The sequence below is a fragment of the Syngnathoides biaculeatus genome, chromosome 11 (assembly GCF_019802595.1).
Source record: "Syngnathoides biaculeatus isolate LvHL_M chromosome 11, ASM1980259v1, whole genome shotgun sequence".
Taxonomy (NCBI): Eukaryota; Metazoa; Chordata; class Actinopteri; order Syngnathiformes; family Syngnathidae; genus Syngnathoides; species Syngnathoides biaculeatus.
Window position 1 is genome coordinate 8,664,481 of NC_084650.1, and position 27,256 is coordinate 8,691,736.

The 27,256-nt window shown below is 42.6% G+C and overlaps 2 protein-coding genes across 7 annotated transcripts in view; one reads left to right on the forward strand and one right to left on the reverse strand.

The window, feature by feature from the left end:
• The window catches only part of tctn1 (tectonic family member 1), a 125,742-nt gene extending 115,455 nt beyond the window's left edge, over positions 1-10,287 (reverse strand). The window contains exons 1-2 of the mRNA XM_061836088.1: positions 10,063-10,287; positions 7,921-8,095 (exon numbers count right to left, since the gene is read on the reverse strand). The gene's annotated coding sequence lies outside the window, so the exon portion shown is untranslated. The remainder of the gene's footprint in view (positions 1-7,920; positions 8,096-10,062) is intronic.
• Positions 10,288-10,591: 304 nt separating this feature from the next.
• uvssa (UV-stimulated scaffold protein A) overlaps positions 10,592-27,256 on the forward strand; it is a 130,871-nt gene continuing 114,206 nt past the window's right edge. Inside the window, exons 1-4 of one of the 6 annotated variants that reach the window (XM_061836067.1) lie at positions 10,595-10,933; positions 19,429-19,540; positions 20,890-20,983; positions 21,198-21,351. In XM_061836067.1, coding sequence (XP_061692051.1) covers positions 20,949-20,983; positions 21,198-21,351 — 189 coding nt within the window. In that variant the 5' untranslated portion in view covers positions 10,595-10,933; positions 19,429-19,540; positions 20,890-20,948. Of the gene's footprint in view, positions 10,934-19,428; positions 19,541-20,889; positions 20,984-21,197; positions 21,352-27,256 lie in introns of all 6 variants that reach the window. The other 5 variants (XM_061836070.1, XM_061836066.1, XM_061836068.1 and 2 more) reach the window with 5 other exon arrangements.

Sequence of the window (27,256 nt, forward strand, 5' to 3'; positions counted from 1 at the left end):
TGCAGCCTTGGCTGCTTGATCAGCTAGTCCATTACCAATTGTGATTGGGTCATTTCCTGCTCAGTGAGCTTCACATTTACAAATGGCTACTTTGTCCGGCAGTTGTGCTGCATCCAGTAACTGCTGGAGAAGTGCCTTGTGAGCAACCTCTTTACCTGTTGTGGTAGTAAAGCCCCGATTTGACCATTGTTCACAATACACATGAACTGAGCCCCAGCCATATTGGCTGTCAGTCCAGATTGAAACACGTTTCTTGGAAAACATCTTCCAAGCCTGGACCAGTGCAGACAATTCTGCTGCCTGTGCCGAACACACAAGAGTTGAGTGTTGTTTGAAACAAGACCTTAGTTTGTGTCGTTATTGCAAATCCCACCCTGTTGCGGCCGTCTTCCCCTTTGCTTGCTGATCCGTCAACAAAAACAACCTCTTCAGTCGGGAGGGGAGTGTCCATTAGGTCAGGTCGCCGTTTGGTGGAAATTTGGACGTGGCTTCCACAGTCGTGTGGAGTGGCCTCTGCTGGTGTGGGTAAAAGTGTCGCTGAATTCAGTCCCCCACATCTTACAATTGACCCCTCCGTACAGGGCACTTAACCACGCCTCCTGAAGTGATGTCACGCCACGTGCGCTGACGTAAGACAAACAGTAAAAATGGCAAATACAATACAATACATTCTGAACTGAGACAGACTCCATGCTTCTGATTTCATTCAAATCAACGATATATTATAGATTCTAAATACAATACATTCTTAACTGAGAAAGACGCCATGCTTCTGATTTCATTCAATCATTCACACGTAGAAATGTTATGCTAGCGAAGAACGTCTCATTCATTTATACGAGAGGTGTATTAAAAATCAAATTTAGGGCATATCTTCGTGCAAACACCGTCTGGTTAAGCTTCTGGCCGCGAGCCAGCAAGAAAGCGACACGTTTGTGCAGTCCGATCATCGCTAAATATCGCTCAACAAAGAATAAGCGTGTCAATCGATCACACGTAGCGGTGTTATGCTAGCGAAGAACGTCTCATTCATTTATACGAGAGGTGTATTAAAAATCAAATTTAGGGCATATCTTCGTGCAAACACAGTCTGGTTAAACTTCGGCCGCGACCCAGCAAGAAAGCGACACGTTTGTGCAGTCCGATCATCGCCAAATATCGCTCAACAAAGAACAAGTGTGTCAATCGATTACACGTAGCGGTGTTATGCTCGCGAAGAACGTCTCATTCATTTATACGAGACGTGTATTTAAAATCAAATTTAGGGCATATCTTCGTGCAAACACAATCTGGTTAAGCTTCGGCCGCGAGCCAGCAAGAAAGCGACACGTTTGTGCAGTCCGATCATCGCTAAATATCGCTCAACAAAGAATAAGCGTGTCAATCGATCACACGTAGCGGTGTTATGCTAGCGAAGAACGTCTCATTCATTTATACGAGAGGTGTATTAAAAATCAAATTTAGGGCATATCTTCGTGCAAACACAGTCTGGTAAAACTTCGGCCGTGAGCCAGCAAGAAAGCGACACGTTTGTGCAGTCCGATCATCGCTAAATATCGCTCAACAAAGAATAAGTGTGTCAATCGATCACACGCAGCGGTGTTATGCTAGCGAAGAACTTCGAATTCATTTATACGAGACATGTATTGAAAATCAAATATAGGGCATACCTTTGTGCAAACATATCTGTTGTGGTTGATATTAGATGGATATAGTTGATGATGCGGTCTTCCACAAAGTTTGATCCATCGAAGGCATTTTTCGTACTGGGTCTTCGGTTTTGGAAAGGGTACGAATCGAACTCCACCAACTAGCCTTTCAGGATACCTGTCGTCACTATTACAAAGTCCCTGACTACACCTCTTAACCATATTTTTTGTTAAATAACCCAAATACGCGATAAAACGCTAACAAAACCTATACTGGACCATGCAATGTTGTCTGAGAAAATGGCGGGAGCAAAAACGGGCTTTGGTTTATGCAGATCTCTGGCCGCTGATTGGTCAGTGACGCGGATTGCGTTCCCTGTGATAACAATGTCGCGGTGCAATGTCAGTGCCGTGCTGGTGACAAAAATGTCATCTTTGTTTCCAGTAGAAGGACTGAAACTGCGTGTGGCACTTTGAGTGTTAACACTCAACAGCCAGAGCAGCGACCAGCACTGCCTGAACGCACTCTGGAGTGGCTCGTGCTACGGAATCCAATAGTTTCGAATATTATGCAACTGGTCTCATTTTTCCTCCGTGTTTCTGCAGCACCACTGAGGTCATGAACCCGTTTTTTGCAGTCAGTATCTGCTCAAATGGCCTGTCATAATTTGGTAGTGCTAGCACAGCTGAATCAATGAGTACTCTTTTGACAAGATCAAAACCTTTGTCGGCTTCTGGCGTCCATTCAATTTTGTCTTGTAATGTCATTGGCTTATCATAAATTATGTTCAGCAATGGTCGCGTGATTTCTGAGTAAGTTGCAATCGAGGCACGACAATAATTGCAAAGACCCAAAAATGACATCATGTGCTTTTTTGTTACAGGTTTTGGAGACTTGGCGACGGCTTGTTTTTGTTTGTCACTGACAATGTATCCTCGCTCAGTCAAAATGTGTCCTAGATAGGTTACTTCTTGTTTCCATAATTGCATTGTCTTTTGAAACTTTATTTCCTGTGTCACACAAATATTGCGGTAACGCTAATGTATCGATTTTGCATTGCTCTTGTGTGTTTGAGGCCACTAAAATGTCATCCACATAGACCAAAATTTGGCTCTTGTGTGGGGCATTAAATGAGGCCAAACACCTTGTGATTGCTTCTGAGAAAATTGTTGGGGAGTCACAAAATCCCTGGGATAACCTTGTGAACGTTAATTTCTCACCTTTGAACGTAAACGTGAACCAGTATTGGCTGTCAGAATGATCAGGGATACTCCAAAAGAAATTACTCAGGTCCACCACCGAAAATCACCTGGTTCCCAGTTGTAATTAGTTCAAAAGAGTGTGTGGATTAGGAACATTTGGCGCACGCGATTGTACTGCTTGGTTTACTGCACGCAAATCTTGAATTAATCTCCACTCTCTGTTAATAGTGTGCTTTTCGGACTGGAAATATAGGTGTATTACAAGGCGAGTTTGGGCCCGCGCGTAAAATTCCTGCCTTTTTCAATTCGTTAACTATGGGTTGATGCCGATTTCAGCGTCTTTTTTCAGCGGGTATTGTTGAATTATCGGACGATGTTCCGTTTTTCCCTGTATAATTACTGGTTGTGTGTTTGTCATGAGTCCAACATGAGAGGGTCCAGTGCTCCACAGCCAGGCTGGGAGATGACAAATGGCATCCTCTTCAACAGCGGTGAGCACATAAACTTCGGCCAGTCAGCTGTAATGGACTCGCGCAAACGTATCAAAATTCCATCAAACACGCAATCGGAACCATCCTGATTCTGTTTCTTCAACGCTGTCGAAGTTTTGTGATGGGACCCAAATTTCGTGTGGAATCGTTCTGGCGAAATTGTTTGTGTCCCTCCAGTCACGTTGTTTTGGCTTCACAAGTGAAATGTGTGGATGCTGCCCGGGAGGGAGCAGCGCTTCCACTTCCGCGGTGAGTCCGACAGTCGCAAAACTCCACCTTCCTTTCCAATAAATGTAATTGACCTGCACTTCTTGTTCAGCCAATTCCAAAAACAATTTGGTGTAGTCTGGATCAGGGCCCGGGGATTCTTTGTACCTAATGGTGACATGTAAATTATTTCGGTACTGCATGTCGCCTCCCGGCCGGACCCTCCTATGAGCTACTTTTAATAAATTTTCAATGCCACATTCCTCTTCAGGCAAATCCAGCGACCAATAATAATGTGCCCCATTTTCTTGAATTTGGTTGTTAGCTTCCATTCGCCGCTGTTTATTAATTGCGATGCTAATCTCTAATTGTGTTAATGCGTCGCAACCTAATAAATTGAGGGGGTACCGTGGCTGTAGAACTGCTTCCACATTCGCCTTTTTATTTGGGTCATCGGGACTCCGGAACTCGATAGTACGGGACAAAACTAAGGGTTGAATTAAATCATGAGCTCCGCGCATGTAAACCTTTTTTCGGCTTGGCTTAACTGTCGCGGGGTCCCATTTTCCTAAAACGGTCACATCAGCGCCTGTATCAACTAGGAAAACGGTTGGTTTTCCCTGGACTAGTAAAGTTAATTCTGGTTTCATCATCGGTTCAGTCTGATGACGCATTAAATAATTTTCGAGATCGAACATGTTTAATGTCTTCTTCGACATTTTCATCATTGTCGCTATCGGAGGAGTTCAGAGGGTTGGTAACCAATCTGCGGTCCGCGACCCCTCTGGAGTCGCGGCCTCGTCACTATCACATCATCAGATGAATCGTCAACACGGCGTCGACTAGGCTTAGCCTTGGCTTTACAATAGCGAGCACGATGACCGTCTTTGCCGCAGTTAAGACAATTTGGATTGAATTGCCTTCTCTGAACCACTTTTGCTTTTTGGGTGATAATTTGGACACGTCAAATTGAGGTTTTTTGTTACTCCCGTCATGTGGTCCCTCTTTTGTGTCACAAAGCTTTCCTGTAAAGTTAATGTTTACGACAGGACGCTCCGCTTTTTTTTTTTTTTTTTTTGCTCAACACGTTCATAATTTATTTATTTATTTATTTCAATTTTAGGACTTTGAATTTCTCTGGCCCTATCAAGAAGGGCCTTACAATAAAACCACTGTTTACAGTGGGTATTGTCTTTTCTCTTTTGCCCATCTTTAATCGATAATTTACTGAGAAGTTTGTCCAATTCTTCACAATTGTCAACATTTCCAGAAAATCCATACTTTTTCTGCCACTTTTTGGTGAATTTTGTTGTTCCCTTGAAATCAATTTAAGCTAAACGACATTTTTCCTTTACTTTAACATCGTAAAGTGGACGGTTGGAATTTTTGGTCGACATTGCCGCCATTTCTGACGGTCTTATTTATTATAAACGTCTAGATATGGTTCCTCAGTTTTGAGAAAAATTCAAAGTGCCTGACTTCGGGTTGAATACCAAGCTTCTACTCCGAATTCGGAGCGGGTATTACCTGGGTGTTTTTACTCACGACCCTCAATCAGTTTTAGATTTCTCAAACTTTGGACATTCACTCTATACACATTCACCCACACAGACTGATCAATTTCTGTGTCCTGAAACTAAAAGTTTCGACTTTTCCAAGTGTTTTACAAGCACTGACTCCTGAAAAATGAGAAAATATACTAGTCCTTCAACCATATATTCTGTACTATTTTTCCAAGTGTTATAAAAACACTGACCCGTGAAAAGTAGGAAATATACAAGTCTTTCCACTAGATATTCTGTACTACTCTTCCAAGTGTTGTACAAGCACTGACTCCTGAAAAATAGAAAATATACTAGTCCTTCGACTAGATATTCTGCACTATTTCTCCTAAGTATTCTAGAAATACTGACCTTTGAAAAATAGGAAATATACTAGTCTTTCGACTAGATATTCAGAACTATTCTTCCCAAGTGTTATAAAAACACTGCCGTTTGAAAAATAGGAAATATACTAGTCTTTCGACTAGATATCCGCACTATCTTTCCAAGTGTTATGCAAACACTGACCTGCGAAAAATAGGAAATATACTAGTCTTTCGACTAGATATTGTACACTATTTTTTCCAAGTGTTATAAAAACACTGACCTGCGAAAAATAGGAGCTATACTAGTTTTTCGACTAGATACTTTTCGAAGTGTAATGCAAACACCGACGTCTGACAATCTCCGTTGGTTGAGACACATGTAATTCATAGGATGACGTTTGTGTTCACCCGGCGGAGGATGTTCGAGGGCTGGCCTCGTGGAAAGTAGGACTTTCCGGGTCTCCTGGAGACTTGACCAGTGCACCGATTTCAGTCGTCGTCGATCATCCGCCGAAAAGAAAACGTCATCCGGCTCGAAGGACCAAGTTTTAGAATGTCAGAAATGTTCCTAGAAAAACAGCTAAAACAAGCCTGAGGACTGTAGAGAGTGAACTCAAACCAACCAAGATTGTCTTTTCGTGCACGGGACAGACGGAGGACACACTGTGAGAGTGCGCTACCTCAGACTGCCAAAGTGGTAGTCCTTGTCTGCTCTTTTTTATTGCATTCTCAGGTCAAAGGGTTACATGTTTACACAGTGAAAATGCTGACACAGATGGCTACACCAACAGCACACGAACACTAAGGTACATGTTTCTTCAAGGCTGCAAGAGTGTCCTGATAAACCCACAAGAGAAAAAGCAGGGCATTGTTTAAAGACTTGTTTATGGCATTTGGGGGTATCCTCCTGCGGTAGAAGGGCGTTATCTCCTCCCGGTGTTGAGGAGTATCTGCTTAAGATCAGAAAGGAAACATGCTGAGGCAAGGATGGAGACATCGCTTCCCAGTGTTCAGGGGCATCAGCTTGAGGTCGGCAGGGGGGCATAGCCTCCCAGGTGTCACTGGGTCACACTTCAAGACACGCACGCAGCTCACAAAGAGAGCAATTCAGACTAAGACTACCAGAAACAAACGCATGATAAAACAATCCTAACGGCAATGAAAGTAGTAATGATATACTTTTATCATGATAACTAACATAGTAATATCATATCTTTATCAAACACATTATATGGAAGGTATCTTTTCCTCAGGCTGGGCTTTGGCATCATGTCTGCCAAGGGTGAATTCCAGAGGAGGGTGGATGAGATGGATGAAGGTCTGACAGGAGTTGCATGCATTGTGGATGACATCATCGTGTTTGGAAAAACAAAGCAGGAGCACGACACCAACCTCCGAGCACCAGAAAGCGAGGCATACGCCTGAACCCAGACAAGTGCCGCATCTGTGTTTCTAAGGTGAGTTACTTTGGCAACAAGCTCACAGCCGAGGGTCTGAAACCAGACCCACTCAAGGTGAAACCTATCAAAAGACATGCCACCACTAACTAGTGAGGCAGAGCTTGAAACTGCTTGGCATAGCTAACTACCTGGCATGATTTGCACCCAAACTAGCTGATGTGTGTGCACCACTCAGACAACTGCTTAGGCAGGAAACCGAGTTCAAGCAGAACACAACACATGCAAATGCATTCCAGAAAATGAAGGCGATAATCACATTAAAGCCAGGGCGAGTGTCAGCCTATTTTGATCCTGATAAAGAAGTAACACAACAAGTGGATACATCAAAACATGGCCTTGGTGCAACCATCATGGAGGAAGGGAGGCCAGTAGCGTATGCTAGTGTATGCTCAACACCACAGAAAAAATTACACCCAAATTGAAAAGGAACTTTATGCAGTCTTGTATGATTGTAAGAGGTCCGACGAATATCTCTATGGGCGAAACATCACTGTGGAATCTCACCACAAACCACTGGAGTCCACTTTCTGAAAACCCCCAGCTCTTGCTCCACTGCACTTACAGCACATGATGCTTGTGTTGCAAAAATTCAGCATAACTGTAATCAACGTTTATCCATAGATCAGGCAAAGAGATCCCGGTGGCTGACACACTGTCTAGAAAATCCATGGATGAAGAGCACGAGTCTCCATCGGAGGCTATGGAGACACAAGTCCACACGGTCAACAGCACAGCCCCAGTAAGTGCTCATTGGCTAGATGACATCAGAACACAGACAGCTCAGGATGAGCAGCTCTCCACTACGAAGCAAGTCATTTGGTCAGGCTGGCCAGAGACCCAAAAACAATGTTACCCTCTTATCAGTGAGTACTGGAACCACCGTGATGAGATCACAGAAGCTGATGGGATCCTCCTAAAGGGTGAGAAAATAATAAGCAACGGGATGGCAGAAAAAACTGTCCAAACTGCAAACCAAATCTTCTCCAAGGCCAAGGAGGGTAAGAAAGACCCATAACTTAGTTTTCTGGAGTGTAGAAACACACCTGTCGATGGCTTCTGATCACCAGTCCAGATTATGATGAGTTGTGGACTGCGTTCCACCCTGCCAGCGACAACACAACAACTCCGACCTCAGGTGGCTCCTGAAGTTTCTGTCCATGCCAAGATGTCGACACTACATGCTGGCGCACCCATCCATTTCCAGAAGGAAGACGGCACCTGAAAACCAGGGACAGTCACTCGACCAGCGGAGACACCGTGAACCTACCACATCCAGACCAGTGACTGCCAGTCATTCAGATGCAACCAGCGACATCTGCTGAATAACAGCGCAACTAACACACAGCAACCAGAAACCAGCGATGGCTACGCCAGTACTACGCAAGAGGGGCCAGATACACATCATCATACCGTGTCCGAGTGCGAACCTGATGATGCTTAGCCTTGTCAACACACAAGGTTTGGACAAATCATTAAGCAACTCCTCGACTTATAATTTGATTGAACAGGGTGTAGCCAGATTGTTGCCCTTGAAATTAAAATTTGAATTGTAACAGGCGGCACGGTGTCGCAGCTGTCAAGCATTGGCCTCACAGTTCTGAGGACCCGGGTTAAATCCTGGACCCGCCTGTGTGGAGTTTGCGTGTTCTCCCCATCCAAAAACATTCTATAACAAAACGAAAATACAATAAAGTGCCAAATAATAACTCTGATATAAATGTCCGTGTGCATCTGTCTGTGCGTGTATGTGTGGGTTGCTGGACACAGAGGTTGCTGTCTGAGTGGCGTTATATTCCTACATCATGTGAAATGAAATCAAGAGTGTGAGCTTCATGCCATTCATAAGGCCACCTAGCATAAAATTGACCCCTCCGTGGATATTGCGCAATCCACGTCACTGACCAATCAGAGGCCAGAGATCTGCATAGACCAAAGCCCGTTTTTGCTCCTGCCATTTTCTCAGTCAACATTGCATGGTCCAGTATAGGTTTAGTTAGCGTTTTATCGCGTATTTGGGTAATTTAACAAAAAATATGGTTAAGAGGTGTAGTCAGGGACTTTGCAATAGTGACGACAGGTATCCTGAAAGGCTAGTTGGTGGAGTTCGATTCGTACCCTTTCCAAAACCGAAGACCCAGTACGAAAAATGCCTTCGATGGATCAAACTTTGTGGAAGACCGCATCATCAACTAAATCCATCTAATATCAACCGGAACACATATGTTTGCACGAAGGTATGCCCTATATTTGATTTTCAACACATGTCTCGTATAAATGAATTCGAAGTTCTTCGCTAGCGTAACACTGCTGCGTGTGAACGATTGACACACTTATTCTTTGTTGAGCGATATTTAGCGATGATCGGACTGCACAAACGTATTGATTTCTTGCTGGCTCGCGGCCGAAGCTTAACCAGACTGTGTTTGCACGAAGATATGCCCTAAATTTGATTTTTAATACACGTCTCGTATAAATGAATGAGACGTTCTCCGCTAGCATAACACCGCTACGTGTGAACGATTGACACACTTATTCTTTGTTGAGCGATATTTAGCGATGATCGGACTGAACAAACGTATTGATTTCTTGCTGGCTCGCGGCCAGAAGCTTAACCAGACTGTGTTTGCACGAAGATATGCCCTAAATTTGATTTTTAATACACGTCTCGTATAAAGGAATGAGACGTTCTCCGCTGGCATAACGCTGCTACGTGTGAACGATTGACACACTTATTCTTTGTTGAGCGATATTTAGCGATGATCGGACTGCACAAACGTATTGATTTCTTGCTGGCTCGTAGCCGAAGCTTAACCAGACTGTGTTTGCACGAAGATATGCCCTAAATTTGATTTTTAATACACGTCTCGTATAAATGAATGAGACGTTCTTCGCTAGCATAACGTTGCTACGTGTGAATGACTGAATGAAATCAGAAGCATGGCGTCTCTCTCAGTTAAGAATGTATTGTATTTAGAATCTATAATATATCGTTGATTTGAATGAAATCAGAAGCATAGTGTCTGTCTCAGTTCAGAATGTATTGTATTGTATTTGCCATTTTTACTGTTTGTCTTACGTGAGCGCACGTGGCGTGACATCACCATCAGGAAGCGTGGTTAAGTGCCCTGTACGGAGGGGTCAATTTACAGGAGAAGTGGATTAGCACCTCCAAAACCCATACTCACCTCCACACATGCAGGAAAAGCTGCAAGGTTAGCCAGCTTGCTTCCTTACTCAAATACAACAACACAGTTCGTTATTTGAATTATAACGTTCACATGTCATCAGACAACAGTACTCAAACTTTTTTGACATGAAATTATTAATAAAACTGAACAACTTTTTGTTATCGCTGCCTCAGGTACACAACTGTCGCAATCATAGTCAAGGCAGACTGAGAGACGGGCCGACCTTACATCACTTCCACCAGTTTTCAAAATAAAAGCGACAAATCAAGAAAATATAAAGTATAAAGCCAAAATATATAAATCGGATTGAAGATATAATTACAATAATGAAGATAATCCAAAACACAATGTGAAGGATTTGGTGAAATTAATAAAAATATGTATATATTTAACCAACTCTTGTCTCTTGTATGTTACATGTGGATTACACTATCTGTGAGTTTCATTGAAAACTTCTCCACTTTTTTGTGAGTCGAGATATGTTTACAAAAATACACAAAGAGTTAAGTAAGGTATTGACTGCCAACATGGTTTACTCTGGAAACAACAAACTAAGTGAACGTTTTCGAACATAGCCACTGAGTTGGGACACGGCGTATTGAGATGTCCTTTTTGGCATATCCAATATGGCGGAGGCTTCGGGGAAGAAGGAAGAAGAAGAAGAAGAAGAAGAAGAAGAAGAAGAAGAAGAAGAAGAAGAAAAAGAAGAAGAAGAAGAAGAAGAAGAAGGTGGAAAAAAGGTCGTTGGGTGCATTGCGTAGTTTGCACCTAGAATTTTTCTACTGTTTCATTTGAGATCGTAAAAGACTAAGAACACATCTGAACAAGTCGATATATCAAGGGCAAGGGTTAGAATCCCAACAACCTGGTAAGTGCAATGGAACGAACAAACTACTGACCAATTGGTTATTACCGCTGTCCGGGACGCCAAGTGTGGAGTTTGCATGTTCTTCCCCTGCCTCGTACTCCGCCACCCCCCCCATCCCGAAATAAAGCATGTTAAACTATTTCAGATTAGCTATTTTGAAATGGAAAGAGACCTGAGCAGTCACTGTGATTTGACGGGCACAAACACGCCCGCGCGCCATCTCTCTCAAATCTACACAATTGAGCACAAAGAAATCACACGCGGAAAATTTGCTACGAGTAGAAATACATAGACATTCTCAGCGCACATGAAAACCAATTCAGCGCAGTGAACCACAGCCTGACTTTTTTTTTTTTTAAACATGGAAACACACGGTCTCTGAAAGTTTACCTGACTGCGCCTCCCTTGGCTCTCAAAGGGGTACACTCATAATTGACCCCTCCGTGGATATTGCGCAATCCACGTCACTGACCAATCAGAGGCCAGAGATCTGCATAAACCAAAGCCCGTTTTTGCTCCCTCCATTTTCTCAGACAACATTGCATGGTCCAGTATAGGTTTAGTTAGAATTTTATCGCGTATTTGGGTTATTTAACAAAAAATATGGTCAAGAGGTGTAGTCACGGACTTTGTAATAGTGACGACAGGTGTCCTGAAAGGCTAGTTGGTGGAGTTCGATTCGTACCCTTTCCAAAACCGAAGACCCAGTACGAAAAATGCCTTCGATGGATCAAACTTTGTGGAAGACCGCATCATCAACTAAATCCATCTAATATCAATCACAACAGATATGTTTGCACGAAGGTATGCCCTATATTTGATTTTCAATACATGTCTCGTATAAATGAATTCGAAGTTCTTCACTAGCTTAACACTGCTGCGTGTGAACGATTGACACACTTATTCTTTGTTGAGCGATATTTAGCGATGATCGGACTGCACAAACGTATTGATTTCTTGCTGGCTCGCGGCCAGAAGCTTAACCAGACTGTGTTTGCACAAAGATCTGCCCTAAATTTGATTTTTAATACACGTCTCATATAAATGAATGAGACGTTCTCCGCTGGCATAACATTGCTACGTGTGAACGATTGACACAATTATTCTTTGTTGAGCGATATTTAGCGATGATCGGACTGAACAAACGTATTGATTTCTTGCTGGCTCGCGGCCAGAACCTTAACCAGACGGTGTTTGCACGAAGATATGCCCTGAATTTGATTTTTAATACACGTCTCGTATAAATGAATGAGACGTTCTCCGCTAGCATAACACCGGTACGTGTGAACGATTAACACACTTATTCTTTGTTGAGCGATATTTAGCGATGATCGGACTGCACAAACGTATCGATTTCTTGCTGGCTCGCGGCCGAAGCTTAACCAGACTGTGTTTGCACGAAGATATGCCCTAAATTTGATTTTTAATACACGTCTCGTGTAAATGAATGAGATGTTCTCCGCTAGCATAACATTGCGACGTGTGATCGATTGACACACTTATTCTTTGTTGAGCGATATTTAGCGATGATCGGACTGCACAAACGTGTCGCTTCGTGTGAATGATTGAATGAAATCAGAAGCATGGTGTCTCTCTCAGTTAAGAATGTATTGTATTTAGAATCTATAATATATCGTTGATTTGAATGAAATCAGAAGCATGGAGTCTGTCTCAGTTCAGAATGTATTGTATTTGACATTTTTACTGATTGTCTTACGTCAGTGCACGTGGCGTGACGTCACTTCAGGAGGCGTGGTTAAGTGCCCTGTACGGAGGGGTCAATTACAAACACCGTCCACCCACCCAGTCTGGGCAACGTAGAGCAAAGAGTTATACATGCTGCTTGTGTTTACTCTCGATAATAATGGTAAAAGTAAACAAATAAAAGAAGTGCTGTTGCTTTAATAAATGTTGGGCTATTTGAATAATAGAAGAAAAAGTGTAACTAAAAAAACAATTTCTCTTTTTTGAGTAAAAAAAGGTTGGTCTGAAGCCAAAGTAGAAATTACAGGATGAGATGATGTATAATGTTAAAATTCCACCTTGGCAAAGCCTGATCGAGGTTGAAAGCACAGACAAATACAGTGCACAAAAAAGCTAATTCTGTATTTTCAATATAGGAGGCATAATAACATTAAGCTTAAAACTGTTTGGGAGCATCATTCAGCTTTCAACATGCATTGCTAAACATATTCTGCAAGCAATAATTCAGTTTTACTCAAAAAAAAAAAAAAACAGACAAGGATATCATTGTGGGTTAAAATTGAATCAAAGTTCCAAATGACCTTTCAAATTTACAGTTCATAGCTGGCTTGGTTTTAGTTAGCAATGTATTTTTTTCGTTTGTTGCCATTTTCATTGTAAGTTTGCAGAAACACAAAATTGTTCTTAAAAATGTTCTGATGGGAATGTAAATGCTGTAAGATGAATTTTTGAATGAGCTATGTAACTTCAATGGTTGACAGTGATCTGACCACAGTGCATACGTCTGATATTGCTCACAGTGGTCAAAAGGGGCCCTCACGGGCTTAGCTTGGACACGTAAAAAATTAGAGGGAACGCTGACATTAATTTACGTGTTTATTTTATAAACGTTGGTAAAAAAAGAAGCCTGATCCTAAACAATAACTATTCACCCGTAAACAGGAAATCCAAGTTAACTGTACTGAGAATGTTCAGAAGTTATGCCAAAAGCACGTTCTGAGCTGCTTCATGTACTGCGAGCGCAATTGCGTCGAAAGTCATCAACATCATGAGCCATGCCAAAGGTTATTCAGTTACATTGAAAACATTTCTCGGATGTAACAGAGGTAATGTTTCAGTATGTAACTATAATAAATATGAGATTGTGATTTACTTTGACTTGATCTAAGTTCTAAAATTAGACGAGTCTATCCATATAGCTAAATGCGAATGGTCATTTTCTCCCGTGGGACCGCATTATCTTGAAGTTGAAAACTTCCCCTCTTCATGCTTTAAGAAGATACAGATCATCTACTGCTACATTTCATCAATGGATTTACAATGGATACCGCCGTAAATTACGCTAATTATAAAAATACATCATGATAAAATAAAATTATTTGATTATATGAATACTTAGTTTTGAAATTGAATGTCTGTTGACCTCTTTAAAAATGTCTGTCTCAGTGCAATGTCAATAAATTATGATAATGGTATTAGGGAACAACTACAAACTCGGGTATAATAGCTCAGTAAGTTATTTTAAGGTCTCGAGATTCCATCCCTAATCACACCCACAACTTTATCTGCGGGCATGACTGGTGGACCACACCCATTACTTTATATCTGCGGGCATGATTGACCACACCTGTACATTTTTCAAATGTGAGTGACTGCCTCAGAACACAGGCATAGAATAAGAGCTTGTTGAAGTATTTTCTAGCCATGATGCTGACGATAGTAGAGTCACTTTACAATTTTTTCTGAGCGCGACTTGCACAACAACTCACTCTGGTTTAAATCCCTTTTTCTCCCAATGCAAAATACTTACAAAAAATGGGAGATAACATATTGGTCCTTATCAAAGGAAAAAAAGTGGTTATTTCCTACTTTTCAGAACTTGGGTCGTAGGTTGTTTTATTTATTTTTACAAAATTTTTTACTCCATCTTCAGAAAATGGTGCCGCGAAATTCACGGTCTCATGCATAACAAGATCAAAATTAATTATGCTGTTGTGAATCACCGGAATATTAGCACAGATGATAAACTTGATTTTGTCACAAATGAGGCGGAGAGTAAGACCCAGATGCAGGAATCGGTGATGTAAGCATGGATTTTTAGGAAGGTTTTATTGGCAGGCAAAGGTCATACACAGGAAGGCAGTCCAAAAAACATGAAACAATGTCAAACATCAGACAAACATGAAAACATAACTTGACTTGATATGGCTCAGTAACGCGATAACGTGGGATGAGGCAATGATGCTAGCTGACCCTTGTGACCACACATGCATACACAACAAGTGGCATGAAACACGAGGCTTAAATAAAACAATGTAATCCGGGTGAAATGTGGTTCAGCAGCGCGGACGAATAAATGGCATACGACCACGCCACCGTGGCTGCCGGCATACGACCACGCCACCGTGGCTGCCGGCATACACCTGACTTGAAGGTCTAATCCAGAGGAAATGTATGTTATTTGTCTATCATGCAAATGTAACTAAAATTTCATAAAAATATTTAAAAATTCTCAATACAACAAAAATGAAATAAATGAGTGCCAAAGTGCACAATTAAGTAATCCGAATGCCTCCGATGTCTGTTTCAAACCGAGGCTCTGTTGAAGCTGCTTCCGTGTGACGTCATGCAAAGACAAGCCCAGTCCAGAAATGGCTTCCTATATAGACTATCATATATTCGAGTGGGATCTAGAGAAGATAGACAGCAATGATGAAGTTTTTATGGAATGTATAAATGGTACTGACTTCTCGTGTGTGCATAAGAGATCACACAGGTTTCCGAAGTAATGAGTGTCTATTGAACTCCGAGGACATGGAACACAGTGAGAGTATACACATAGATTGTCGCAGGTAAATAATGAGAACATAGATAAGGACCCAACCCATAACACCAAGGAGAGGTGTATGCCCATACTCGGAATAGTGTCAACCAATAATCTCCAGAATGTTGTGTGGAAGAGATAGGAATTTAAGAGGATTAAGAGGAATTTTCTTATTCTTCCCACGTTCAAAAAAACATTCCGTGCAGGTGTAATTCAACCATGTACAGTGATGAAAACAAGTATTTGAACACCCTACAAGTTCTACTTCTTAGAGATCATGGAGGGGTCTGAAAATTTCATCGTAGATGCATGTCCACTGTGAGAGAGAGATAATCTGAAAAGAAAAATCCAGAAATCACTGTCTTTTTTTATTTTTAACGATTTATTTGTGTGATACAGCTGCAAATAAGTTTTTGATCACCTGAGAAAACCAATGTTAATATTTGGTACAGTAGCCTTCATTTGCAATTTCAGAGGTCAAACGTTTCCTGTAGTTGTTCACGGGGTTTGCACACACTGTAGGAGGGATTTTGGCCCACTCCTCCACACAAATCTTCTCTAGATCAGACAGGTTTTTGGGCTGTCACTGAGAAGCATGGAGTTTCAGCTCCCTCCAAAGAGTTTCTATTGGGTTTAGTTCTGGAGACTGGCTAGGCCACGCCAGAACTTTTATATGCTTCTTACGAGCCACTCCTTGGTGTTCCTGGCTGTGTGGTTCGGGTCCTTGTCATATTGAAAGATCCAGCAGTGACCCATCTTAAATGCTCTGACGGAGGGAAAGAGTTTGTTCCCCAAAATCTCCCAATACATGGCCGCGGTCATCCTCTCCTTAATACAGTGCAGTCGTCCTGTCCCATGTGCAGAAAAACACCCCAAAGCATGAAGTTACCACACCCATGCTTCACAGCAGAGATCATGTTCTTCGGACGGAACTCATCATTTGTGTTCCTCCAAACATGGTTCGTGGACTTATGACCAAAAAGTTCCGTTTTGTTGAAGTTCCAGTGGTTTGCATCAACAATGTATCCAATAGCTCATGTAATATGTACTCTATCTTGACAATGTGATGTTAAATCCTCTCATTTATTGGTGTTTTGAGAAGATTATCAACAATTCTGAATTTTCAGGGGTGCTGATCTCTTCGCGAGTCACATGACCTACGTTGGCCTATGTGATGTGTTACGTGCCGTTCCAAATGCTCGATTACATGGGACACCATTATGCTCAGCCCTGATTTCTCGGATTTATCCTCATCTGATCAACAAATAGCAGCATCGGTTGATCGGGAAGATGGAGGAATACTTCCATACAGATTTGAACCTGTATTGTATTGCACAATGAATTGTGATTATTCTCAACTTGTCTCCTTTCCTGTCAAAAGGAAAATGGTGTGAAAATGAGTGTGCTCATTTGTTGATCTTTTTTGTTAGCAGCACGGTGATGTTGGGGTTAAACCCAGGCATCTCCCTGATAGTCTGGCAGTGGCATGTTCTCCCCATGTTTGCACAGGTTTTACCACCGTTTCTCTCTTGGTACTCTGTCATAGGCTTTCTCCAGATCCACAAAGACACAATGTAGCTCCTTCTGATCTTCTCTGCACTTTCCCACTAACATCCTCAAGGCAAATAATGCATCAATGGTGCTCTTTCTAGGCATAAAACCGTATTGTTGCTCGCAGATACTTACTTCTGTCTTGTATCTAGCCTCCACTGTTATTTCCCATAACTTCATTGTGTGGCTCATCAACCTTATTCCTCTATAGTTCCCACAGCTCATAATATCGCCTTTGTTCTTAAAAATGGGAACTTGAACACTTTTCCTCCATTCTTCAGGCATCTTTTCGCCCGCTAGTATTCTGTTGAATAAGTCGGTCAAAAACTCCACAGCCATCTCTCCAAATTGCTTCCATACCTCCACCGGTATGTCATCAGGACCAACTTTCTTTCAATTTTTCATCCTGTTCAGTGCCTTTCTAACTTCCCCCTGACTAATCATTGCCACTTCCTGGTCTTTCACACATGCCTCTTCTACTCTTCCTTCTCATTTTCTTCATTCATCAGCTTGAAGTATTATTTCCATCTATTTGGCACACTACTCGCACCAGTCAATGCATTTCCATCTCTATCCTTAATCACCCTTACCTGCTGCACATTCTTCCCATCTCTATCCCTCCGTCTGACCAACCTGTAGAGATCCTTTTCTCCTTCTTTCATGTCCAACCTGGTGTACATGTCGTCTTATGCCTCTTGTTTAGCCTTCGCCACCTCTACATTTGCCCTACATCACATCTCAATGTATTCCTTTCATCTCTCCTCAGTCCTCTGTTTCCCACTTCTTCGCTAATCTCTTTCTTTGTTTGACTTCTTGTATTTTGGAGTTCCACCACCAAGTCTCCTTCTCCCCTTTTCTACCTACCTTTTTACCTCCGCTCTTGTAGGGCACTCTATGTTCCTGCCTCTTCTGGAAAAAAAGTGTTCTACAGCCATTTCCATCTGTCTCTCAAAGTTCCTTTCCTGAATGCCGTACTTACCCATCACTTCTTCATTGTCCCCGTTTCCTTCACTTCAACCTTTCTTGCTGATCCGGTATAGGATTCTTTAGATGAACGGTCATATTTGTTTGCCACAGTTTTACGCCTGATGCCCTTCCTGACGCAACCCTCTGCATTTATCCGTGCTTGGGCCTACAGATTGCGCTGGCTTGTGCCCCCATAGGGTTGCGTTCAAAAAAATTAAAAAAATTCCACAGCCAACTCTCCAAATTGCTTCCCTACCTACATAGATAATTCATCAGGACCAACTGCCTTTTAATTTTTAATCTTTGAGTTTTTATTCTATTAAAATTGGTTTGATGATTGTAAACCTTTGTGTGAGATACAGTAGATATGCAAAAAATAAAACAAAAATCAGGAAGGGGGTGAAAGCTTTATCACTGTTATTTCAAAAGTAAAATCATCATCCATACCCAACACAATAGCGTAAATAGCAAATAATAGAACTAAAACAATGACTGAAGAAATAATTGACACCAAACATGCACTTTAAATGCAATTTACATCTTTAGTGTTGGAAAGCATTTTAGGAGTGACTCTTGCTTCCCAGCGACGTTACAATATTGTCGTGCTTCCATTGTTTTGGGTAATGTAAGCTTGATCTACAGCTTTAACAATTACCTTGTGAACACCACAGTATGTTTTTAGCAAGTGTATGTTTTACCATGCCTGCAGCCAATTATACGGTGTGCATTATGTATGTGTTGAATAAAGAAATAGCGCCCGTAACTGACACTGCATCTTTTAAATTGATGCGCATCATAGTTACGAAAATATTTTTTTCCAAAAATCTCATTTAGCCTAATCAGGTAAAATTGGGTGGCACGGTGGCCTCACAGTTTTGAGGACTGCGATTCAAATCCCAGCCTGCTTGATTGGAGTTTGCATGTTTGCACTGTGCCTGTGTGGGTTTTCTCCAGGCACTCCGGTTTCCTCCCACATGCAAAAAAACACATGCATTGATTGGAGATGAAATTGCCCCAAGGTGTTATTGTGAGTGCAACTATTGTCTGACTCCATGTGCCCTGCGATTGGCTGGCAACCAGTTAAGGGTGTCCTCCGCCTCCTGCCCAATGAAAGGTGGGCTTGGTTCCAGCCCTCCCCCAGGATAAGTGGCTAAAAAATGGATGGAGAGATATAATTAGAAATTTCCCACAGCAGACTTAATATCTCACAGCACACTAGTGTGCTGTGACTCGGTGATTGAAAAACAGTTTGAACAGAGAATTCAGTGGTTCTTGCTCTTGACATCCACATGAGATCTCCCTCCCTCCTGAATTTCTGTAAGCAGCTCAGGTGAGTTTTATATTGTTCAGGAAATTGTGCTATAAAGGTAAAGCGCCATACTGGAGTTGTAATTCATTCTGATAGTTCTAGTCGAACCTCCATGTGACTCTCCTCTTGTGTTACTGGTAGGAATGAAGTTGTCTCAAAGGGACAGGCTCTCTGAGCTTGTGGAAGAGCTTACCACTTCGGGACAGCTGCGGATCAACACAGAAAAAATGAGGGAAGTGAAGAAGATATGCAAGTAGGTAAAACCTTAAAGGTCACAAAATATAGATGTTTATTTTTCATTTCTAAGTTCCATGCATTTATCATGGCCCTCCAAACTAAGGTGATACAGACTCCCCACGATTCTACAAAAGGCATTCTTTGATGCTGCCCTACTCTGGGATGGTCTTTGTGGTTCTTAAAATAATTATCCTCAAAGTCTGGAGTCATAAAGGTGCCACCAATCCGAGTCAAGCAAAAGGCTGAGGAGACTCCAAATGAACCTTCACCAAATTAGCAGCTTCCCGTCAAATCTTGATTCCTGGAACATGGATTGAATGCTCAACCCTCTCATTTTGGCTGCTTGTATCCGGAATTTTTTTCTTTCGGTCATGACCAACAAGACGTGACAGTAGGAGGGCTAGGAACATAGATGGACTGGTAAATTTGGAGCTTCACATTTCGACTCAAGTCCTTCTTTTCCATAATGTACCAATACAAAGTTTGCATAACTGCAGAAGTCGCACCGATCCGCCTGTCCTATTTGTCGTTCCATTGTTCATTAAACGAAGATACTTGAACTTTTACACTTGGGGCAGAATCTCATCCCTGTCATGGAGAGGACATTCCACACTTTTCCGACTGAGGGTCATGGTCTCAGATTTGGTGGTGCTGATTCTCATCCCAGACGCTTATCACACTGCTATGAATTGCTCCAGTGTGAGTTGGTGATCACAGGTTGACGACGCCAACAAAACCACATCTGCTAAAAGCAGGAATGCGAAACGTAAGGCCACCAAATTGGACCCCATTTACACCTCAGCTTTGCCTAGAAATTCTATCCATATGAATATAATTGAAGACAAAAGGCAGCCTTGGTACTTTCCAACTCTCACTGGAAATGAGTCCGACTTACTTCCGACTCTGCGGACCAAACTCTTGACACCGGTTGTACGGGGACCAAACAGTCTGTATCAGGGGGTTCTGTAGCCCATACACCCGAAGCACCCCCCCACAGGACTTCCCGGGGGACATGGTTGAATGCCTTCTCCAATTCCACAAAACACATAAACTGGTTGGGCGTGCTTTGTTTGGTCCATCACCTAGGCACCTTTTTTTTTTTTTTTTTTTTTTTTTTTGCTGTGGGTGACCCTACCAGGTGCATGAACCCAAACACAACTTAAATTATATTTGGTCCCTCCCACTTTTGAAGACTAGCTCACTACATGCTATCATTGCATATCCATAAGTGAAGCAAAGTTTCTATATTAATCATAATATGTCAGTAATGAACATTATAGCAATATCACTTCAGGCCTACTACTACTACTACTACTACCGTGATAAGCTGAAAGCTCCACCAAAGGTCTCTTTGTTCTCTTCAAGTTAAGATCTCTGGTGACAAGCCTCATGCAATATGATTGACTGCTGGATCACTAGAGGGCATGACGCAAAGGACGTGTCTCCGCTGCCGTTTTGGGTAACTTAAGGGAGACTATGTACAATGAATAACAAGAATAATGTGCATACATCCCATCCATCCTTTCATTTACTGTATCACTTTTTTTCTTGGTGCTGTCTGTGCTAATGTATGTACCTCATTCTTGGAATTGTATAAGTTACTGTTCATACACACTTTCAATTGGCAACTTATGTGGACAAACAATTTTGAAACAAGTTTTTATTTCCCACAGGGTGTCTAATGACTGCATCGATCATGTCTACCACTCAATAATGTCCCAGCTCAACCAAGAACATGCTGTGATCCGTCTATCGGCCTTTCAAATAGCTAGTGAGCTTTTCCTCAAATCACATCACTTCAGAACACTCCTCGTGGACAACTTCCAGGTACTAGGATAATTTTAACTATTACCTTTATAACATGCACTCAAAAATATTTTCCAATTGAAAATGCTAATCATGACTGCTAATGCAGCCTGATATCTTTGTTGTCATATCCGAGCAGAAGAAGCAAGATTCATTTAAAGTTGTACAAGGGTTTATAGTGCATGTTAAAATGTTACCAAATTTTTAAAAAATTCATGTTAGAAACAAATGAAGCCAAGTTTCATATCAGAACTTTGCTGGTTGTAATATGAGTGATTATGTGAACAATTCAATTGAAATGTTTTAGGAAGACAGTAAAAATGAAAAAGACACTAAAAACATGCACATAATTGTTGGTGACGTCAACTGCGTTTTTTCAATGGGAATGGGTGGGGAGGCTCCTCTTGCAATATCATATATATTTTTATATTTATATATATATTTTTCTGGGGCATCCTTTTCGCCATTTATCCTAGCCCCCCTCATGGTGGCTGGTGGAGGCATCCAAGTAGAGTTCAGTTTTATGCCTCTTGCTTCAAGCCATGCTAAAATCTGCCCATGAGTCAACTTGTTCCAAACCACTCATGTTTTCCACTTCACCTTCCCGAGTCCCTGTGCACTCTGCCCCTCTCGTATCTACACCTACTAAGCCTCGATGGCAGCAGGCTAAGGAGGCATCTGTAGACCGCTAGTCACCTCTCGCTCATGTTTCAGCAGTGCCTGACCTCGAGCTGCCTCTCGTCCACGACTCAGCGGAGCCTGATTCCCAGTCGCCTCTTGCCCATGCTGCAGTGGTGCCTGATCCCCAGTCGCCTCTCCTTAATGCCGCAGCGGTGCCTGAAGCCCAGTTGCCTCTCACCCATCCCACAGTGGTGCTTGACCCCCAGCCGCTGCCTCTTGCCCATGCTGCGGTGGTGCCAGAGCATTGGCAGCCGCTGCCTCTCGACCATGCCACAGCGGTGCTTGACCAGCAGCAGCACCTGCCTTTCGACCGTGCTGCGACCTTGCCTGAGCAGCTGCAGCCGCCGCCTCTCGGCCATACCTCGGCGATACTTGATGAGCAGCAACCGCTGTCTCTAGCCCAGGCCTTGGCAATTCTCGACCTACAGCAGCCGTTGCTTCTTGCTCCTGCCTCACCGGTGCTTGGCCCACAGTTGTCGCTTGTTCTTGTTTGGATCTTGCTTTGCCATTAAGACCCTCCTCGCCTGAGTGGCACCTTTAGGGACCCGTGCATTTGGCGTCCTGGTCGACCTACTGAACTCCTCAGCCAAGCTCCTTGCTTTAGGTTGCCTGGACAGCGACCGGACAGACCGGGGTGAAGCTTTGTGCTCTCCTCTGGGGCCCCCTTCCTCCCGCCCTGGTTGGTGTTTTGTTTTCTGTTATGTCGCGATGAGACTGCATTAGTCTGCGTGAGTATTCGAGCTTCTTGTCTCTTTACCTCGTTGTCACGGCCAGCCTTCCTGTGCCACCACAGCCAAGTCTAGTTAAGTCTTGTTTTTGCCTCGTAGTTATCTGACCTCATTTTCATGTTTTTGACCTTGTATTTTGCCACATGTTCTTGTGCCTTTGCCTTTGTTGGACTGCCTACCGGTGTATGACCTCTTCCTGGAATAAACCCACCCTCAAAATCATGTCCCTGACTCAGAGTCCTGCATTTTCATCCTACTTATGTCCTATAATCTTGACATTGATCACTGGTACCTTGTGCTAATGATAATTTTACTCTCTTATAATAGTCTAAATGTTGCTTGCTTCTTTGATCAATCATTGTTTAACTATTTTGAGTGTGATACTTCGACTTCTGCATTGGATGCTGCTTATGGCAACCCCAGCACTCGAGTCTTTTAAGTCAAGTTCAATCAAATGACAAAAAGTCACATGAGCCGACATAATGTCTTCCATTGGCTTCCAGTGCATACGAATTAAGCCTAGATAAACCAGCCCGGGTAATCGTCATGCCTAAATGGCCACCATTTTGGGAAGGTCGTTGTTATCATGAATGCAATGGCGCGCTACTCTTGTTTACTCTTTAGAATAGCAAAAATAACAGCTTTCATGTCCTGTAGTATTTGTCTGGCGCTGTCTGCCCAAATGTGAATATTTCAGCTCACTTAAGAAAACACCGTGCAGTAAATAGCTTTGTTTTTTGTGGGATTTACTCAGTACTTGAATAAGAATTTTACTATGTACTTTTTACTTTTACTCAAGTGTGTTTTTGGAGGACTATGTTTTACTTGAGTTACGTTATTGTCCAGTAAAACATTACCCTTGATTGAGTACAATCTTTGGCTACTCTACCCACCTCTGGAGCATAAATCCTCTATTGCTACTGTTGTGTTTAACCAACGTAGAGTATTTGCTCATTGGCTCGGCCAGTCTTATTTGTTCCACTGATCTATTACATTTGTGTTTTGAGGTTCTGTTGGTTGTGGCCTCGTTTGTGGTCCCAGCAGAACCGCAAAGCACTTGTAACATCAGCCACAAGGTCCACTAGAACATCTTGTATTAATTAGGAAATGCCTACAATTGACCCCTCCGTAGAAATTGCGTCATCCGCGTCGCTGACCAATCAGAGGCCAGAGATCTGCATAAACCACGCCCCTTTTTTGCACCCGCCGTTCCCTCAGACAACGTTGCATGGTCCAGTACAGCTTTTGTTAGCGTTTTATCGCGTATTTGGGTTATTTAACAATAGATATGGTTAGGAGGTGTAGTCACTGACTTTGTAATAGTGACGACAGGTATCCTGAAAGGCTAGTTGGTGGAGTTCAATTCGTACCCTTTCCAAAACCGAAGACCCAGTACGAAAAATGTCTTCGATGGATCAAACTTTGTGAAGAAGGCATGATCAACTGAATCTATCTAAAATCAACCGGAACAGAAGACCGAGTACGAAAAATGTCTTCAATGGATCAAACTTTGTGGAAGATTGTATGATCAACTGAATCCATCTAAAATCAACCGTAACAGATATGTTTGCACGAAGGTAAGCCCTATATTTGATTTTCAATACATGTCAGTTCTTCGTTTGCATAACATAGCTACGTGTGAATGATTGACACACTTGATCTGTGTTGAGCGATATTTTGCGATCTGACTGCACAAACGTGTCTCTGTTCGGCGGCTACCGAGCTAAGCTAAACCGGACTAGCGAGTCCTAAAAGCCTTCGACGTGCACCGAGACACCAAGACTGAAGGAAGGATGTTTGAGGACACTAATGCAAGAATAATTATTGAAGGGAGCGCGTGATGTTACACAAAGAAAACGAGAGAAACAACTCGTAAATCAAGCCTCGCCTTCTTTTCCTTCATACGGCGGTTCACAAACGGCTATACAGATACACATACAGATTCTGCACACAAGTGTGATATGTAACACGAAAATAGGAAACTGTCAATGACAAAATGGTCTTTGGGTTATAATATATTATGTGGGTTCTCGGTCTTCCTCTAACTCCAGAAAGATCTCACGCTAATATCAATGGTTTCTCCGTCGATGTGCATGTAAATACCATTGAAATACCCCCCGCTGAAATACTTGAAGCCCTGCTGTCTGCTTTTCAACGATCTTTCACTATTCGCTAAGAATGTGAGTGAGAAATCAGCTGGTAAATCGGACAATTTCGCTCTAGTCTTCCTGCGCCGCCATTTTTGCCAATTGTTCGTCTGAGGTTAGCACACGTGGGGTGACGTAACTTCAGGAGGCGTGGTTTAGTGCCCTGTACGGAGGGGTCAATTATGTAATCGGCTTACTGATGTTGATGTTGTTAAATATATTAAGTAGCCTTTACATCAATTTGATCGGTGGTATCGGCCAATCATGAGCATTTTATGGTAATCGTTTGATTGGCTTGTTATAATTCGCCAATCGGCTATGCAAAAGACATTTACTCCACGTAGCCATCGCACCCTGTATATTTGAATACAAAGGTACAGCGGTACCTTCTTCTTTTGGCTTGTGATTGTGATTGTGATGGACCCACTCAAATTTTTTTCAATACAAGTACCTTCTTTTCACTTCGGCTTGTCCCGTTAGGGGTCGCCACAGCGTGTCATCTTTTTCCATCTAAGCCTATCTCGTGCATCTTCCTCTCTAACACCCACTGTCCTCATGTCCTCCCTCACAACATCCATCAATCTTTTCTTTGGTCTTCCTCTTGCTCTTTTATATGGCAGCTCCATCCTCAGCACCCTTCTACCAACATACTCACTCTGTCGCCTCTGAACATGTCCAAACCATCGAAGTCAGCGCTCTCTCACCTTGTCTCCAGAACATCCAACTTTGGCTGTCCCTCAAATGAGCTCATTTCTAATCCTATCCAACCTGTTCACATCAAGCAAGAACCTCAACATTTTCCTACTTCCTGTTGTTTCTTCAGGGCCTCTGTCTCTAATCTGTACATGATGATGCCCAGCCTCACCACTCTTTTATTAATTTTGCCCTTCATCCTGGTGGATACTCTTCTGTCACACAGAACACCAGACACCTTCCGCCAAGTGTTCCACCCCGCTTGGACCAGTTTCTTCACTACCTTACTTTCTTCAGCAATTCCAACCTGCTTGCTTTCTTCACTTCCTTGCTCCAAGGGGAATCCAGTCTAACCTCGTCTGTCAGCCTATCCATTACCACCGCAAACAGGAAGGGGCTCAGTGCGGAACCCCGGTCCAGTCCCACCACTACCTTATATTCTTCTGACACACCAACGGCACATCTCACCGCTGTTCTGTTACCCTCATACATGTCCTCTACTATTCTAACATTTCTCCGCCACACCAGACTTGCGCATGCAGTACCATAGTTCCTCTCTCGGTACTCTGCCATAGACTTTCTCTTGGTCTACAAAGATACAATGTCGCTCCTTCTGACCTTCTTTGTACTTTTCCACTAGCATCTTCAAGGCAAATAATGCATCTGTGGTACTCTTTCTATGCATGAAACCATTCTGTTGCTCGCAGATACTTCTGTCCTGAGTGTAGCCTCCACTACGTTTTCCCATAACTTCATTGTGTGGCTCATCATCTTTATTCATCTGTAGTTTCAACAGTTCTGAACATCGCCTTTCTTCTTAAAAATGGGGACTAGCACACTTTCCCTCCATTTTTCTGGCATCTTCTTTCCTGCTAGTATTCTATTGAATAAGTTGGTCAAAAACTCCACAGCCACCTCACCAAATTGGTTCCATACCTCCACTGGTATGTCATCGGGACCAACTGTCTTTCCATTTTTCATTCTGTTCAGTGCCTTTCTCACTTCTCCCTTCGTAATCAAAGCCACTTGCCTGTCATTCATGCTTGCCTCTTCTACTCTACCTTCTCTCCCATTTTCTTCACTCATTAACTTCTCAAAGTACTCTTTCCATCTACTTAGTACACTACTGGCACCAGTCAACATATTTCCACCGCTATCCTTCATCATCTTTACTTGCTGCACATCCTTACCATCTTTATCCCTCTGTCTGGCCAACCTGTAGAGCTCCTTTTCTCCTTCTTTCGTGTCAAACCTGGTGTACATGTCGTCATATTTCTCTTGTTTTGCCTTTGCCACCTCTACCTTTGCTCTATGACGTAGCTCAATGTATTCTTTACGGCTCTCCTCAGTCTTCTCCGTGTCCCATTTCTTCTTCGCTAATCTCTTACCTTGGATGACTTTTTGTATTTTGGGGTTCCACCACCAAGTCTTCTTCTCCCCTTTCCTACCAGAAGACACCCCAAGTACTCTTCTGCCTGCCTCTCTGAATACCTTGGCAGTAATATTCCAGTCTTCTGGGAGCTCTTCCTGTCCATCGAGAGCCTGTCTCGCCTCTTTCCGGATGGCCACACAACATTCTTCCTTTCTCAACTTCCACCACCTGATTCTCTGCTCTAACTTTGTCTTCTTAGTCTTCCTACCCTCTACCAAAGTCATCCGACACATCTATCATGCAAT